General features: G+C 33.0%; 2 protein-coding genes and 1 long non-coding RNA gene across 3 annotated transcripts; 2 read left to right on the top strand and 1 right to left on the bottom strand.

The window, feature by feature from the left end:
- Positions 1 to 1,628: 1,628 nt before the first annotated feature.
- Positions 1,629 to 3,572, top strand: rswl (roswell). The gene is made up of 3 exons (XM_065513659.1): positions 1,629 to 2,349; positions 2,414 to 2,780; positions 2,845 to 3,572. The coding sequence occupies exons 1-3, from the start codon at positions 1,748 to 1,750 to the stop codon at positions 3,244 to 3,246; spliced, it is 1,371 nt and encodes a 456-aa protein (XP_065369731.1). The 5' UTR covers positions 1,629 to 1,747; the 3' UTR covers positions 3,247 to 3,572.
- A 2,443-nt stretch (positions 3,573 to 6,015) lies between these two features.
- LOC135961263 (uncharacterized) lies at positions 6,016 to 12,499 on the bottom strand. The gene is made up of 3 exons (XM_065512761.1): positions 12,354 to 12,499; positions 12,066 to 12,280; positions 6,016 to 6,029 (listed from the first exon to the last, which is right to left on the bottom strand). The coding sequence occupies exons 1-3, from the start codon at positions 12,497 to 12,499 to the stop codon at positions 6,016 to 6,018; spliced, it is 375 nt and encodes a 124-aa protein (XP_065368833.1).
- Positions 12,500 to 14,756: 2,257 nt separating this feature from the next.
- Positions 14,757 to 15,891, top strand: LOC135962493 (uncharacterized). The gene is made up of 3 exons (XR_010576653.1): positions 14,757 to 14,958; positions 15,014 to 15,199; positions 15,265 to 15,891. It is a non-coding gene; the product is annotated as an uncharacterized LOC135962493 (long non-coding RNA).
- The last annotated feature ends 1,566 nt before the right edge of the window (positions 15,892 to 17,457 follow it).

The following is a 17,457-nucleotide window of genomic DNA, read 5'->3' as shown; positions in this document are numbered from 1 at the left end:
GCAACGCTGTCGTCATATTTAAAAATGTCTCCATTCGTATTTACGTTCTGTAACGTTCCTGTTCTTTACCGTTCTGTTGGCAGTTTTTTGTAATTAGTTTTTCCGTAAATAAGTTTTTAAATGTACATTATATGAAGATGCCTAAAATTCCTGCTTCCTAGGATATTCGTATTTAATGAAAGTAATGACAATAATAGTGGGTTTAAACAAATGCTACCCACGCAATTTAAAAATGTATACACATTACATACAATCAGATTTAAAACAGTTCTCAGTCGAAAAATTACCTATTTTCCCAGATTTACCTATGCGTAGATTGGTATACCTCATACATTTTAAAACAAAATTTTTACAGATTTAGCATTAATTTAAATTTTTAAAAAGCACTGAAAATATAACTTAAGTTCTTCATTTGTGACCAAATAGATACCAATTTATGAATGACAAGTTAAAAGATCATTTAATTAAAAATGGAAGTTCGTTTGAGTTAGTTTCGTGATCGATACACCCCATAGTTTAAATTCGGTAATGCACAAAATATGAATATTAACGAAAAAAGATTATGAAATCTGACCCAAAGCAATCAGAAATCGCTGTGCTGTTGTTCTGTCGACGTTTTTGCTTGTGCTTACACTGCAGCCACACGATCAAGTTTTTCTTGATAGTCTTTTACATATACTGTTTGTCAAAATTTATAAAAATTGAAAGCGGTGAAGTAGGCAGCACGCAACTTGAAAACAATTTTAGTACAAATTGGACATAAAAATGTAATCAGCTGTTTTCTTGAATGAAAAATTGAACACCAACTTGAATGTGAAATTGAATGCAAGTTCGTTTCAATTCTTAAAAGTGTGAGTGTATTAGTAAAAAAGTGTGAGTGTATTAAAACTTGAAAGGCAAAACTTGATCGTGTAACCCCCAAGTTAGCGAAAAACTGTTGAAAATTATTGCCTGGTACGAAAAAAATTCGTCTTCACTGGAGATAACATAATTTTAACATTTGTTGCAATTTATTGATAGTCTTGATGGGGGTAACTGCTTGTTACTGAGTATTAAACTCAAAAGCAACTAAAGCTACGTATACACGGTTGTCATATTCTTACAATATTGTCAGAAAATGTTCAATAAATGGTTAACACCCATATGTTTCAACATAAGTTCTCATGGTTGTGATAACAATTTTCTGAGCATGTTCCCGACAATCTGACAACCATGTGTACGTAGCTTAACTGCACTTTAATGCAGTGTTGCCAGACACAATGTTACACTCTGGAACCTCAAAAATCGCTAAAACAAATTTATGATAAGGCAGTTTTCATTGTCGGCAAGGCAGGTTAATGTGAAAACGTAGTAAAAGAAATGTCAAAAACAAAGCGAATTCATACAAGGTGCTATCAGTTCTAAAAAATACAACAATTGGTCTTAACAAATGTCGAAACACAAAAATGAAAAATTTAACAAATATGTATTAAAACTTAATGTAGTGTAGATAATTGTATAGTGAGGGCTTTACTTATTTATGTAAAAAATAAATATTTTGTTAATACGATTAGAATATGTAGATATTTAAATATAAAAACAAGCTTTGACAACTGTTAGAACCAAAATTCGAAAAAAAAAATCAGCTGTTTGACTGACTCCACCTTGTATAAATTCGCCTTGGTCAAAAGTGTAAAATTCGCTTATCAAAACAAATGTTATTTAAGAGTTAAAAAATAATTTTTATTAACGAAATTTATAAAAGAAAATGTTTAAAAATCTTCTAAAGCTAAATGTGGTGAGACCACTCAGACGACAAAGTGAACAAATTGCTAATTTTGGAGCTCGCATGAAAACAACAGATAGCTTTACAGGAGACTTAAGCAGCACACAAACACACCAGGAACCGACAAAGAAGCCTATGAATCCATTTGCACGTGAAATAAATAAAAATAGTGATAGTAAATTGGATGGTGCAGTACCGTTTAATATTAACAAACCGGAGATAGAACTTACCAAAGATGAAAAGCAGAAACGTCTAAAAGTTTTACAATTGGAAGTGGACATTGCAAATCAGGAAGGAAGGCGAGTTCCTTCCTTAGACTTCTTTAAGGATCATCACTGGGAACATGTTCTAACGTTATCATCCAAATCAGCTCGTATAAAATATTATAGCTTCCTGTGGCAAATTGAAATGAAAAAAGAATCAAAACAACGCAAAAAAGAAGAAAGAGCAACCGCATCTCAGGAGCGGATGGAGAAGGTGCGCCAGGAGAGAGCCGAAAATCCTCATATTGTTTATGGATTAGGTCATGTTTCAATGTTTATGAGAGTTTATGACTCTACCATTAATAATTGGATGAATCACAGGTAAATTGTCAATACATTTTTCAAGTTCTATTTGAATTGGAGTTTTTTGTTATTTGCCCTGCAGACTTATTAGAGCCATGCAGTTTTCTCCAAAAATAGTACTGGACTGCTCATACGATGATTATATGACAAAACGAGAAGCAGAAAATGCTGCAAAACAACTAATGCTTTGTTTTGCTGAGAATCGGGCCCATGATGATCCTTTTGACTTGCACTATTGTAATGTTAACTTGGACACATCCTGCATGAAGAGTTTACAGCGTTATATACCTACCATGTTAAATCCTGAATTTCCAATAAACGTTCACCAAAAATGTTTTACTGATATATTTCCCAAAGAGAATTTGGTTTATTTGACACCACATTGTCGCACGGATCTAGTCGAATATAATCCCGACGATGTGTATATAATAGGTGCTATGGTGGACACGGTAAGTTTTATCACGTAAAATAAAATAGTTTTCCTCATTCTTTAATTGACTATCAAACTTGCAGATAAATAATGAACCCCTGTCATTGGCAAAGGCCAAGAGACTGGGTCTGCGAATGGCACGCTTACCTCTTGATCATCATTTGCAATGGGGTGCGGGCTCCGGAAAATCCCTTACCCTAAATCAAATGGTTAATATTATGTTGGATCTTAAGCAGACTGGTGATTGGATGACAGCGCTACGACATGTTCCACGTCGAAAGGTGATCGATTTAAAAAAAGACGCAGAGAATTTTCGCTACAAATTAAATAAACACGCAAATCGTATAAATATTCGTATTGATCGGTTATTACAGAATGATGATGGCAGTATACAACAAAAACAGAATAGTAATATACGTTCTCATAAGAATAATTTACAGTTTAATTTATCTACTTGGGGCTCTAAAAAGAAAGAAAGGCAATAAGAATATAAGACTGTTTTTATTATTATAAAATTATTTGTTGAATATTTGCATAACATTTATATACATTCAAGGAAAAAAGTCTACATACACCCTATGATTTAGGGGTTTTAGAGTTCGCGAAGAAATTTAAAAAAATTTTTATGTCAGTATTTAAGGCATTAATAAATAACTTTATTTATAAAATAAAAAATTAAATAATATACATATGTTTGGCATCAATCCAAGTTTTCCAAAATTGTTATAAAAATAAAACAAACAAAGTTCAAGTTTAAATTAGAGACGAAGATCTCTTTTTATTGTAAATAAATATTACCTCGTAGAAGGAATATATTGCGTTTTTTTTAGTAAGATGCACGTAGTGCTTATGTCGAAGACAATTTGACAAGTGTTTTTTAATGCTAAAATAACAAGCATAATATGGTGGCAAACAATATTTAAGGACCCGTTAACGGTTTACTCGCTAAAATCTAGTAAAATACTTCCAGCAAAGTTGCATAAAAAAAGGAAGCAACAATAGATTCTAACGTTATTAAAAATAGTATAATACGTTTAATGTAGTTATTACCAAAAGGATGCAACCTAAACATTGCCGGCCACCTTGCAACACTAATGTATGTTGTAATGTTAGCAGCATAGGTATGGTTTTTAGACAGATCCATAAACTGAATGGTTTTTAGACAGATCCATCAACTGAATGGTTTTTAGACAGATCCATCATCTGACCCTTGCGGGCAATGGTTTTTAGACAGATCCATCAACTGACAATTATATAGAATTAACTGGACCTGTCAGTATCCAGCCAAAAATTGTTCTCTGAGCCAATAATGACCCTAATACGTCTCGTCGAATTTCCGGTAACATAATTTGCGGATATAAATCAGCCCCAATAAGAATATCAACAGGCCGGCTATGGAAAGGATTGGAATCTGCCAAATGAAGATTTGGCAATAATCCTTTAATGTCGGCGTTTACAGAAATCGAAGGCAAATTCTCCGATATATCTGCCAAAACAAAGGCCGTTGTATTCAGTACTACAGAAGAATCCAAATCAGAGCCGATCTTCAGAGAACAAGCCTTTCTTGAAACTACAGAAACCGCATTATTTACGCCAGAAACTTTAGCATTTGCATAATGCGTGGGAAGTTTAAACCTTTTTCGTAATCGATTACTAACAAATGAACATTCCGAAGCTGAATCAATAAGAGCTCTGACCTGATACCTATTGCCATTATGTATGATATTTACTGATGCAGTTCCTAAGATAACAGATTGATTTTGACGTGTATGAAATACTTGTCGAGTTTGCGTAACATTAGTAGAAGTAGAAGGTCGTTGATAAGTCGGTGACGAGTTAGTGGGTCGAAGAACCTCAGCAGAACTCTGACCGGAAGAAGTCGTAGGCCATTCCACGTTTGAATTTTCTATTGGCTCTTAATGAAGCATAGTATGGTGTCGATTATCGCAAATTAAACAATTATTATTACTTTTACAATTGCTAACATGGTGTGTCCTTGAAAGACAATTAGAACAACAGTTATTTTCGTTCACAGCTAAAATTCGGTCAGTTATTGGAAGACTTTTAAATCGTCGACAACTGCGTAAAAAGTGAGATTGGTTTGGACATAAAATACAAGAAATATTCGAAGAAGTAACATCGTCAGAAGGTACAGAATATTTCACGTGGTTTGACTTTGTTTCCAAAACGTTACCCTTAAGATTGTTAAGACAGTCCAATGTCAGAATTCTTTCCGTCAGAAAGTTATCCAAATCTTGCCAAAGGGAGAGAGCGGTCTTGTTCTTTACACTGTGTTCCCAAAGAGAAACTGACGATGAAGGAAGTCTTTGAATGCATATAAAGATGATAATTGGGTCCCAATTATCAGTAGACACTTTATAAATAGAAAGGGATGTAAGACAACTATTAATTCCGCGTTGTAAGGTCTTAAGTCCGACACTAGTTTCCTTGTCAAAGGATGGCAGACTAAACAGAAATTTCAGTTGGTTGTTTACTAACATACGAGGATTCTCATATGCAATCTTAAGATCACGCCAGGCTACTTCAAAGCCCTCATTACTCAACGGCCTTTTCAAAACAATATCCTTAGCTTCACCTTCGGTCTTACGTATTAAATGACAAAGACGTTCTACATTACTAAGGCGCGAGCTGTTTATATAAATCGCCGTAAATAAATCTCTAAAGGCCGGCCAAGAATTATAATCCCCTCCAAATGCGTCGACATCGCAAGGGGGTAGAGTCAAAGAATGCCCAGAATCAGAATTCACCGCTGGCGAATCACTTGCGTTCGGTACCGATTTAAATTTGCTCACTTTCTCATTAATCGAACCTAAACATTTCATATAGGCTACATATGTGACATGATATTTAGACGCAGCTACATCTACATCACTAGGCTCTGTATCAGAATTCTCCAAAAAATCTAAACAGGCCTCATATGTTGTCTTAACTTTCTCCCATAACACTTTTATTTCAGCGCTCTGAACCTCCAAGGTATAAACATTATGAATGTCCTCAGGAAAATCATTAAAATTTGCCTCAAAAGCAATAAGAGCATCCGATGCTCTTATGAATCTATTAAGTGGAGTGACTGGCATCTTCCTTATTAAATTTTCGATAATATATAAAAATTAATTACAAAAATATAAAAAATTTAACAAAAATATATACCGAAACTATTTTGTAGTCAAACTGACCGACAATAGGGTGACCAATAAAATGTAAGAAGAAAAATATTGTATTGTTATTGTAATTTACAGATGTAAATCTGTAAACAAATAATCGCACAAAAGAAAATGTAAGAAATACTAATTTGAATGCGATAATAATATCGACAATGATCACGTTAGTTTATAATACGGCTAAACAATTAAATTTATTTGTTCAAACAAAACAAGAAATAGTGACAATATTTCTAAAATCGAAGAGTTTTATATTTAAAATAAAGCACAAATGAAATATGTATTTTTTTTTCGCGTTAAAAACAAAATAATTTTAATCACTTCACTTTTGCTCAAATTGAAATATATTTACGTACCTTATTTTATGAAAAATAAAATATGTAATAAATATATATTGCCGGTGGACTGTATTGTTGCCAAGGGATGATGGAGTTCAATGATGCCTAAAGATCCAGTACTCGTTTCAAAATCCGGTTCGCTAGGACCAAATGTTTGGCATCAATCCAAGTTTTCCAAAATTGTTATAAAAATAAAACACAAAGTTCAAGTTTAAATTAGAGACGAAGATCTCTTTTTATTGTATATAAATATTACCTCGTAGAAGGAATATATTGCGTTTTTTTTAGTAAGATGCACGTAGTGCTTATGTCGAAGACAATTTGACAAGTGTTTTTTAATGCTAAAATAACAAGCATAATATGGTGGCAAACAATATTTAAGGACCCGTTAACGGTTTACTCGCTAAAATCTAGTAAAATACTTCCAGCAAAGTTGCATAAAAAAAGGAAGCAACAATAGATTCTAACGTTGTTAAAAATAGTATAATACGTTTAATGTAGTTATTACCAAAAGGATGCAACCTAAACACTGTACATAATATAAACCATAATAACAAAATCATTAAAAATTCATAGGAAAAAAGTCTACATACAGCAACCAACAAATAAATATTATTTCAAAATTTTATATAAAATTAAAAAAAAATAACTGTTTATATTTGGTTGGTACACCTTGGGCATCAATAAGACGACGGTGCATTAATTTCACCAAATTCTATGTAATAGAGGGTGTTTTTCGGCTTATGCTCCAATAAGAGCGGTTTTTAATGTTTCAAGGCTACTGACGTCATATTTTCGCACAAATTTTTACAAAACGTCCCATATGTACTCTATTGGGTTTAAGTCTGGTGACTGGGGTGGTGAATATAGCTGTCTTGGGGCATAATAAAGAAGCCAGCCTCGAACTACGTGCGCAGTATGCTTAGGGTCGTTATCTTGCTGGAAAATCCATTGATTTCCCAGGCCCAAACTATCAACAAATGCCTTAATATTTTGTTCCAATATGTTTTTATATTGATAGCGGTCCATGTTACGCTCGACAAAAACCAAACGACCCACTCCAGATGACGCCATGGCACCCCCAAACCATAACTTTGCCTCCACCATGTTTGACTACAGGTACAATATTCTTTGGATCAGTGTATGGTTTTCTCCAAACTTTGGATCAGACATCACTTACGAAAATACTATCAGCCCAATTATGAATAAAAAATTCCGCGGGAGTTTTTTCTCATTGAAATTAAATAGGAAAAATGAGAAAAGGGAAAAAACTCCCGCGGAATTTTTATTCATAATTGGGCTGTATACTTACTTTCGTCGTCAAATACAATACGATTCCAAAAATCCATACCCTTGTCCTTATGAGCTTTAGCAAACTCAAGCCAAAGTTTATGTTTCTTCGCTGAAATGAGTGTTTTTTTGCGTGATGTTCTGCTATTAAATCCATTGTCATGTAAAATGTTTATAATTTTTCGTAGAGTAACAATGTTATTGGAACATTTATCGATCTGTTCCGCCAATTTTGGAGCGCTTATTTTCGAATCCTGGTTCACTACTTTCAAAAAAAGTCTACATACGTTGTATGTAGACTTTTTTCCCGCTAATTATTATGTTTTTTACCAATAATTTCTATGTTACATTTTTTTCATATTCTTTTTTACTTCAAGCTGTCTTAATATTAAATACCTTAAACATTGTTATAACATATTTTTTAATTATCGCCACTAATTCTCTAAAACTTCAAAATCGTAGGGTGTATTTAGACCTTTTTCCTTGACTGTAAGTACATATTGTTGTAATTTAATTAATTGACTATTTATTTTTAAATTATATAAACTTTATTCAACAAATGAAAAATGGAAAGTAAGAAAAAATATTAATTTTCATAAAAACAAAATCTAAGAATAATTGATTATATTTATAAACATAAAAACAAGTGCAAATAGTATTTTAAAGTATAAATCGTTTCTTTCCAAAACTCCTTCGCGATCAGTGTTGCCACAACCTCAAAATATTTGTAACCAAGTTTGATTAAAAAAATAACCAAAAAGCTAAAAAAGTAACCAAAAAAAATTGATTGCAAACGTCATGTTTTTAACGTTTTTTTTAAATACGAACAGAAGTATGAAATTTTATTTTTTTTTAATACATTTTACACAGGTTTCAAGATTTCAACATTTAGAATATTATGAAAATAAATTATTAATAGCAAAATATTCTGAAAAATCGATAGAAATAATTTTTAATTACATTTTTTTTTAAATATTTTAAAAATATTTTTTTGATATTTTTTTATTTTACACAATTATTTTAACTGAATGTAAATCTTTAATTTTTTTTTTAAAATGTACTTTATTTTGTCTAACCTCTACATGAAATGCATACGACATTGGTAGTTTTAATAAAATCTAAACCAATAACAAAGGTTGTACCTAGCTAAATATTGAAAATAAACATTCTTGTTTAGAATTAAACAAATATTGGGAACTCATTTACATACATCCCTAAATCGTAAATATCGATGAAAACAATTACTCTTTCTCAAATCTTTTGGCTTCAATTTTTTTAGAGTACAGATCTAGATAGGATCGTATATTAAATATTGAAAAATATGTCTATAACAAAATGTTTTGAAAAAAGTAACCAAAATGAAAATTAAATACATATCTACAACATCAGGAAAAAAAAATAACCAATTTTGGTTATAAATAACCAAAACGGCAACACTGTTCGCGATTTGACTTTAAATCAATCCAATTAATTCACGAAAAATTTTAATTTTAGTAGCTTGTAGAGGTTTTGTAAGTATGGGCATTTTCGGAAATGCATCACTGCGCTGCATTTGATGCGCATCTGTGATTAGTTTGCGATGCTCATGCAAATCAGCTGATGCTGATGCGCAGACAATGCATCAGCCATTTTTGTGATGCTTGTTTGATGGGTTTTTGCGCATCATATGTTTCACTGTTGCTTTTTAGAACTCATGACATTTGCAGTGTTGGCAACTTTTGCATTTTAGAATGTACTGCGCATCAGATGCAGCACAGTGATGCATTTCCGAAAAGGCCCTATATCAGCTTCCATTTGAGTTGTGGGACAATATATAAATTTAAGAATATCTTTTTCAATTAAGTCACGGACGAAATTGTATTTGTTCTGTTTCGTTCTTCTACTGAATTTTTCGTTTTGAGTTAACTTTAAGCAACTCTGATTATCTTAGTGGATTATTGTTGCGTTATTAACTTTAATTTCAAAATCATTCATTAATCTTCCTTCTCAATTTTGATTCCCAAATAAAAATTGATATCGCCCATGTCAGATATTTCAAAATTAGATTTTAAAATTGTTTTTACAAATTCTTGGTGGTCCGCAGTTTTTGTTGCAACGAGAATATCATCAACATAAATTAAAATGAATAACCACTCACCATCTTTAAAATATTTTAAAATACAAGAATCGGCCAGTGCTCTTTTGAATCCAACATTAAGGAATACATTTACTAGTTTTTCATTCCAACATTTTGCAGATTGTTTTAAGCCATATATACTTTTCTTGAGCTTACAGACTTTATTATTTTCTAGCTCGAATCCAATTGGTTGCTTCATATAAATATCTTCGTTGATAACGCCACACAGTGGTTTAGAAACTTTTTTTTTTTTTTGGAAATAATTCGGTATCTTGTGAATTATTGGATATATTCACCCCTATTATGTATGTCGTTGTCGACATTAAGTCACGTCGACGGCGCTAAAACGATATTTGCGAAGTCAATATCGATAACAATTGTTAACTATTGACAGCAATTTGAAATTTTCTAAGACGCGTTAAAGTTGACATTGTCTGAAAACGAGTCTTTTCTGTCGACACGATATTTGACAACGACTCATACAAAAATTGAAAATAGTTGTGATTAGAGAAATTAAAAACATTAAATCAGCATTGGGAAGCAATTTGAAACCGTAATGGCAGAAGGTAGAGCTACAATTTATTTATATTTTATTTTTTTTCAATTAATTTTAAACATGATTCTGCCATGGTTGGGATGAACTGGGATCACTTAAAAAATATTGCTATTAGCGGAGTTATCTATTGTAATCAAAATAAAAAAAAAATTATCCTGCCACGTACTACCACAGTGTATAACATTATTTCGGCCGGGCGAGTGCCGGCTGCATATGAAATATTTACTATCGAAGCCGGTGTTCGAAATATTCAAATCATAGTTTCTTTTGATTACATTGAAGCTTAAGGATTTGTTTGTTTCACTGGAATCCAATAGAAAAAGGCATTTTTTATACGAATAATTTTTTTTAGAATTTTAAATTTGGTTGGCGGAGTTGAAAAACTCTCAAATTGCCAGGTTATCCCACGTTGATTTTAGTTCCCAGTCGACCTATATCTTCATATAGGAAGCTGGAACTTTAAATCATTTATTAAAAAGTTAGGTTATGAAAACCAATTGCATGTGGACAATGCAAACTTCGAGAAACTGTAACGCGGTACAGTTAGACGACGCCAAACATTATCCAATGCGAGAGTGAGCCGCAAAACTCTCGAAGGCAGCGAAAAAGGGACGGCCTGATTGCCCTTACTAAGTGTTTTTACTATCACGAGGTAAATAACGTCACAGTATGCACTTTTCTGAAAAAACTCAGTTTTAGGAATTTCCCGTTTTAGGAATTTCGTTATTTGAAAATAAAAAATGTCAAAAATTCTAATGCTATTGATTTAAGGGCATTTTAGTCTATATTGGTTTCAAATTTTGTTATGATTCTCTAACATTTGGGTTGTTTATTGTTTTTTTTTTGGGCTTTTTAATGTAAATATTTCTGATAGCTTTTTGGAAACTTAATGTTTTTCTGCACTGTTGGTTTTTCGTGCCAATTAATTTCTGTTCTAATTTTATTTTTATTTTAAGATAATATATTGGCAATATTATGATCGTAAATATTTGTAGGGTTGTGCTGTGAGTTGCTGTCACATTTTAGGAGACTTGGAGCTGATGGAGTGTCGTATTGTATAAAGACATCTGGTGGATGCACCATTTTATATATTCGCGTGGAAGAGAGATTTTTAAGCTTGTTGTTTGGATATTTACTACCTTGATGACTTGAATTTCCCTTGCAGGACTGTTCTATCTATTTTTTTTCGCATCTCTGTGAATGACATTGACTAATGTACACTTCTTGACCCTTTCATTAACACCTATGTATACTATCTTGTTCTCGTTATTCTCATACATATGGCTGCACTGCTGTTTATGTACCTTGGGTGATTCTATCTGTTATATGCTTATGTAACACTGGTGGAAGATGTTTTTTATTTTTATCATGTTACATGTGCTGATGTCATCTATCAAAACATTATAAATAGTTGATTATTGTTTGGAGTTGAGTGGAGTTTTGTTTAATTCGTACAATTTGTGTTAAGCATTATTTATATTTATATTTTTATTAATTAAATTTTTTGTAAAAAATTTTTATTAAGTAGAAATTTATAACCGATTATGGCCAATAAGCTGTTGTTGAAAAAAAAAATAAATAAATAAAAAAATAAAAAATGGTACCCTTGCAGGCTAGGTAAAGTACAAGGCGAAGGTAATCCTACTATGATCCGAAAAGGAACAGTCCGTGGATACCCTCCAATCTCTAACGAAATTATCATTATGGTTCGGCAATATAATATCTATAACCGCCTGCCTATCCTTGTTCCTAAACGTGGGCATGTTGCTTTTGTTACAAATAACTAGATTATTGACAGATATGAAATCATAGACGCACTCACCTCTTTTATTAATATCAGCACTGCCCCACTGGCTGTGATGATCATTTGCATCACATCCTATCACCAGGATAACACCTCTCCTTTCTGCATACACCGTTAGCTCCAGCACCTCGTTGCCTGGTGGATCTGCTACCTCATACGGCATATACACCGAAGAAAATGTCAGCGTCCGCTCAGCTCTGGTTTCTCTGTTGACGACAGTGATGTCACCGAACCTAAAAGAATGAGAAATTATTAGTTTAAGTTCTCTCTTTGCCAGGATACACCTCAGTGGACGGGATAAATAACGTGTATCCCGCTATCCCCAACCCGCAAACCTTATTTTGATTGATCCAAGGTTCTTGGATCAGGGCCACGTCGGTTTGGGATTTGGTGAGAAAGTTTGTCAATTCTGTCGAGGCCGCTTCACAATGATGCAGGTTTATCTGCATCATTGTGAAGCGAGTACCGAAACCTGACAGTGCCAAATCCAAAATTGACAACCCCTTTCACCTTATCCAGAATCTCGAGGGATTTGCGATCCACTGCGAACCGGAAATCCCACCCGTTGTACTCCTTACACACCATCGAGGCTACAGCCTTCCATTGGTCTATAGGGAGATCAGCGTTCTGTTTTTTCAATAATGCCAGTATAGTTTCCACCGGCCGTACGGGTGGAGGAATCCATACTGTCACTATTGACCTTAATGGTAGCTCCGAAGCGCGTATCACTTCTAGTTTTAAGGCTGGATTTAGGTCGCCAAGTTTCCCAACAACGGTCCTTAAAAACTAAAAGGAGTTTTAATTACCGCAGTTTATGACCTTTACTCTCTTAGCCCAGTCAGCACCTTTGAAAGATACGTCTTCAGAGCTACCACTATAGAAGGCCATCTCGTCAAGGAGTCTAGCTTCAAGCAGCTGCCATTGGTCGGTACTGATCTTCCCATCCGCATCATTCCGATCAATTATGGCTGCCTGAAGATATACATCCTGAATCAAGGACTTCTTTACCTTCTTTGTTGACGAGGTAGGCTGGTCGTCACCAGATCTAGCCCTCTTAATGGTCTCCTTTTGGGTGCCCTTAAGAGTGCTAGGTGGGGTTACACCAGCATTTCCCGCAATCTTGCTGTATCCTGGTGCCTTTGATGACGAGGGTTGAGGACCACCGGATCCGTTTCCCTTAATGTTACCCATACGGACACCCTTAAGGGGATCGGCCGTAGGGTTCTTCACTCCCTTCGCACCTGACACCTTTATGGGTGGTTTCTTGCTACTATCCACAGATCTAGCCGAGGCACCGATTTGTAGGATAGTGGAAGAGCCCCCCTCTTTAGAATTTACCGCACTGCTAGTGGCTGGAGCTGTCGACCTTATACCCTTTTGGGTGTCAGCCAGATCGACAGCAGCTACCACTTGCTGCTCAACAGGAGAAGACTCTCCCAAGAGTACACTTACAGGGCCGTATATTCTTTCAAATCTGGCGACATCTTGTCTGTGTTTCTTGAGAAGGTACTTCTCCATTGCAGTTAATGATAATGTCATAATATTTGACGCGACAGCTATTGAACACACTATCGCCCCAATATCTTGACAAGATGAGTAACCTTCAGTTAATACACTCCCTTAAAGTCGCGACCTCCTTTGTGAAAGTGCCAGAAGAACATGCTCAACCACAAAGGGGGTCTTGACCACAGAGTGTATATAAGCCCTCGCATCGCTACAAGATCGTTACCCAGGCGAAGGTAGGTTGATATTTTAGTAAAATTAAATAATATTATAAAATTTTGTGACGTCATTTGCCTTAAAAACTAAAAAAAACATGCTCAACCACAAAGGGGGTCTTGACCACAAAGTGTACATAAGCCCTCTCATCGCTACAAGATCGTTAACCAGGCGAAGGTAGGTTGATATTTTAGTAAAATTAAATAATTTTATAAAATTTTGGGACATTTTGCCTTAAAAACTAAAAAAAATACAATATGGTGATTTTCCACGAATAAAAATACAAAATTTGAACCAATATAGACTAAAATGTCCTTAAATCAATAGCATTAGAATTTTTGAAATTTTTTATTATCAAATACCGAAATTCCTAAAACGGGGAAAATGTGTTCCAAAAACTGAGTTTTTTCAGAAAAGTGCATACTGTGACGTTATTTACCGTGTGATAGTAAAAACACTTAGTAAGCATTAAGTTGTCTTTTCGGATCATATACAAATTCTATATAGTCCCGAAGAAAATTTGTTTCTAACACTCGTATTTTGTATAAAATTTGCGATGCGAGTTGAAATCGCCAGATAGGTATTCTGCAAATCGCAATCGCAAGAAGTTAGGCGACTTCAAATCACATATGTATGCTCGTGTGAACTATAATATTTTTAAGAAACTAAAGTTTAAAAATAAATTAAAATTAAACACATGTAAACTTAAATATGTTTTTTAATAGTTTGCACAAAAAGTAGTTATATTTTCACAATATTTTAATTAAAAACTTTAAGTTAAGAAAATGTCTTTCTCTGTTGTATATTTATATTCTAGCGATTTAAACAGACAGCTGATATAAAAGATCTTCGAAAAATTTATGTATACAGTGATGTGGAATAAATAAATGAGGTTATTTTTTTTTTTTTTTATAAAAATAGAAGTAAAAAATGTAGAATTTTTAAAAAATCTTGTAGTACTATAATGAAATTTGTAAGAAAAAGTGTTTTTTGTGTTAGACATGAGTGTCGACACATTCATACATACTCATTAGCAATAATTAAACATGTAGAAAATATTTTACAACGAGTACCTACGATGAAAGTAGTCTATTATTCTAAAGTAATTACACACATGCATGTACAAGTACATAATTTGATGTCACTATTAAAAAAACATATTTGCCGCCAACAATTTGATTGCTGAAGATATGTAAGTAATTTTAAACCGTTTATATTTAATAAATTAAATATATTTTTATATCCAGGGCGCCACAAAAGTCTGCAGAGCAGTGTAAAATATTCCTTGCTTTCATGGAAAGTCATCCGGATATTGCGAAATGATTTTGCAAAGGGGATAAGGTGATTAACCTTAACCACAATTGTGGTGTGAATTGGCAAATCTCCTTAATTCGAATGGACTTCCTACTAGAGATGTTGCGATCTGGAAGAAGGTATGTACATATGTATAATTTGTTAGTTGTCTAACTTCATAATATTCTAAAATGACTTACTTTAGACTTGGTGCGATTGGAGGCGGAGTATCAAAACCATATTGGGAGAAAACAAAACTTCCCTCAAAAAAACAGGTGGAGGAGATTTCCAGCAACACTACATTTCACCAATAGAGGAGCAGTTAGCTATAGTTTGTGATATATTTCATGTGGTCGATGGAATACCAAAGGCAAAATCTTATGCAGGGAAAAACAAATGTAAGAAATCCGACTACGACCAAGAAATCGCACAAGAAGAGCCGACGGCATCCACTTCAAATCCAACTTCACCAACTCTTCTATCGTTTGAAACACCAGAAAAAAACGTGTTAACGGTGAAATACAAGACTTAATGGGTGAAGAAAAAAAGAATTTTCAGCTGGTTGCTGAAAAATTAAGTGAACTTGGCGGTACCACAAAAGATAACAGCATGTACCTAAAAAGTTTAAGTAAAAGCATCGATGAAATGCGTTCTCTGAAAAGGAAAGAGTTAGAGGAAATGAAGAGGCATCATTTGCAAATGGAAAAGATTGCAATGAGTCGCATCGAAACAAAATTGGAATTTTTAAAACTAGAAAAAATGAAACTGGGTATCCCAGAAGACTAGCTCTGATCTCTTAAATGCATTTTTTTAAATTTTACTAAAAGTGAATTGTGATTTATTATTTTGTTTTGTTTAGTTAATAAGTTTTGTAACTGTTTTATTGTTTTAAGTGAATGAATTTGTTTAACTTTTATGTGAAAATGTTTATTTTATTTTTTTTAATAAAAATATTGAATAAATAAAATGTATAATATCTTTATATCAAAGTTCTTGCAATCTTATTTCTAATTTCAATTCCTTCGTTATTGCTTTGTGGTTCATTAGGTTCTTCATTTACTTGTTCTATTTCTTCACTCAGTGTAGGCACTATTTCACACTCGTCTTCTACTGGAACGTTAAAATGCTTACAAATGTTATGCAAAGCGCAACAAACATTTGTAATTTTCACCACTTTTAATGGAGTGTAGGGAAGACACATTTGAAGGCATCTAAAACGGCTCTTTAAATTGCCTATAGTTCTTTCAACAATATTTCGTTCAGATGAATGGCGTAAATTAAATCTGTGCTCTATTGATCCAAACGCAGCGGATTTGTATGGTACTTGTTATGTATGTGAACAATAAAACGCACGCGATTGCACTCTGTATCAGACTGGTTTACTGAATTCTTATTTTAATATTCTTAACCTACGCTTTCTGTTAGATTTGGTATTAATATAACTGTTCCTCTCTTATTTCTATTTACATTTTACATATATATCATTCCTCCCTTTCTTATAATTATGATTTTATTTTCTTAACAATAACAATATATGTGTATAAATAATCAGCCATTATAACAATTATACCAAACCGAAAACACTAAATATATATAAGTATATAATACATTCAAAAATACAATAACTAATTACTAACTTACATAGAAACACACTTAAATACATAAATAATAATACTAAAAAATAATACTTAATAAACATTAATACAAATTCAAAAATTTTCTTAATCAATATCAATATCCATATCCTCTCCCTCTATTTTTTATTTATTTTGATCTAACCTTCTTTGTCTATTTCTTGTCACAATTTGATACTCTTCATTTGACCCTTTATTTCTTTTAGATTTATTTATATTCTCAGTTTCATCTTCACTATCTGTTCGAACTCTCTTTGATGTTCTCTCTGTTGTTGATTTAAATGAAACAAATGGACTAAATTTAATTGATTTTATTTTCCATTTCTTTAGCTGATCCATATGTGCTTGTCTATTTGTTCCATTTATATTTACAACATATCTGATATTACTCAACTTTTTCACTATTATACCACTTAACCATTTGCAATAGTTATTAAACACATTTCGGTACAATACAGTCTCTCCAACTTTAAATGATTTTACTTGGTCTCTTCTTCTGTCTTGGTCTGTTATTCTATTTTCGTGATTCTGTTTTGTACTGACAATGACGTCACTTTTTTTTAAATTCCTACCTATTTCCTCCCCACATTTATTGAATTTTATCTTGTCTAAGAGAGATTTCGGTTTTAAGCTAAACATTAATTCTGATGGTGATTTATTGATACCAACACACGGAGACGTTCTATACCCCAAAAAACAATTTTCTAAAATAAGTTGAAAAGGCTTATTTTTTGTTCTGGAATCTAAAATCATTTTTTTCAAAG

The sequence above is a fragment of the Calliphora vicina genome, chromosome 5, assembly GCF_958450345.1.
Source record: "Calliphora vicina chromosome 5, idCalVici1.1, whole genome shotgun sequence".
Classification (NCBI taxonomy): Eukaryota; Metazoa; Arthropoda; class Insecta; order Diptera; family Calliphoridae; genus Calliphora; species Calliphora vicina.
The sequence above is the reverse complement of the archived record's forward strand: the minus strand, read 5'-3'. Positions and strand labels throughout refer to the sequence as shown.

What these genes read in the sequence shown, in the direction of transcription:
- rswl (XM_065513659.1), top strand. Translation starts at nt 1,748, where the DNA reads ATGTTTAAAAATCTTCTAAAGCTAAATGTGGTGAGACCACTCAGACGA. An exon ending in AATAATTGGATGAATCACAG is followed by an intron (nt 2,350 to 2,413) that starts GTAAATTGTCAA and finishes TTTGCCCTGCAG; the next exon opens with ACTTATTAGAGCCATGCAGT. An exon ending in TAGGTGCTATGGTGGACACG is followed by an intron (nt 2,781 to 2,844) that starts GTAAGTTTTATC and finishes TCAAACTTGCAG; the next exon opens with ATAAATAATGAACCCCTGTC.
- LOC135961263 (XM_065512761.1), bottom strand. Translation starts at nt 12,499, where the DNA reads ATGATGCAGATAAACCTGCATCATTGTGAAGCGGCCTCGACAGAATTG. An exon ending in TTGGGGATAGCGGGATACAC is followed by an intron (nt 12,281 to 12,353) that starts GTTATTTATCCC and finishes TCATTCTTTTAG; the next exon opens with GTTCGGTGACATCACTGTCG.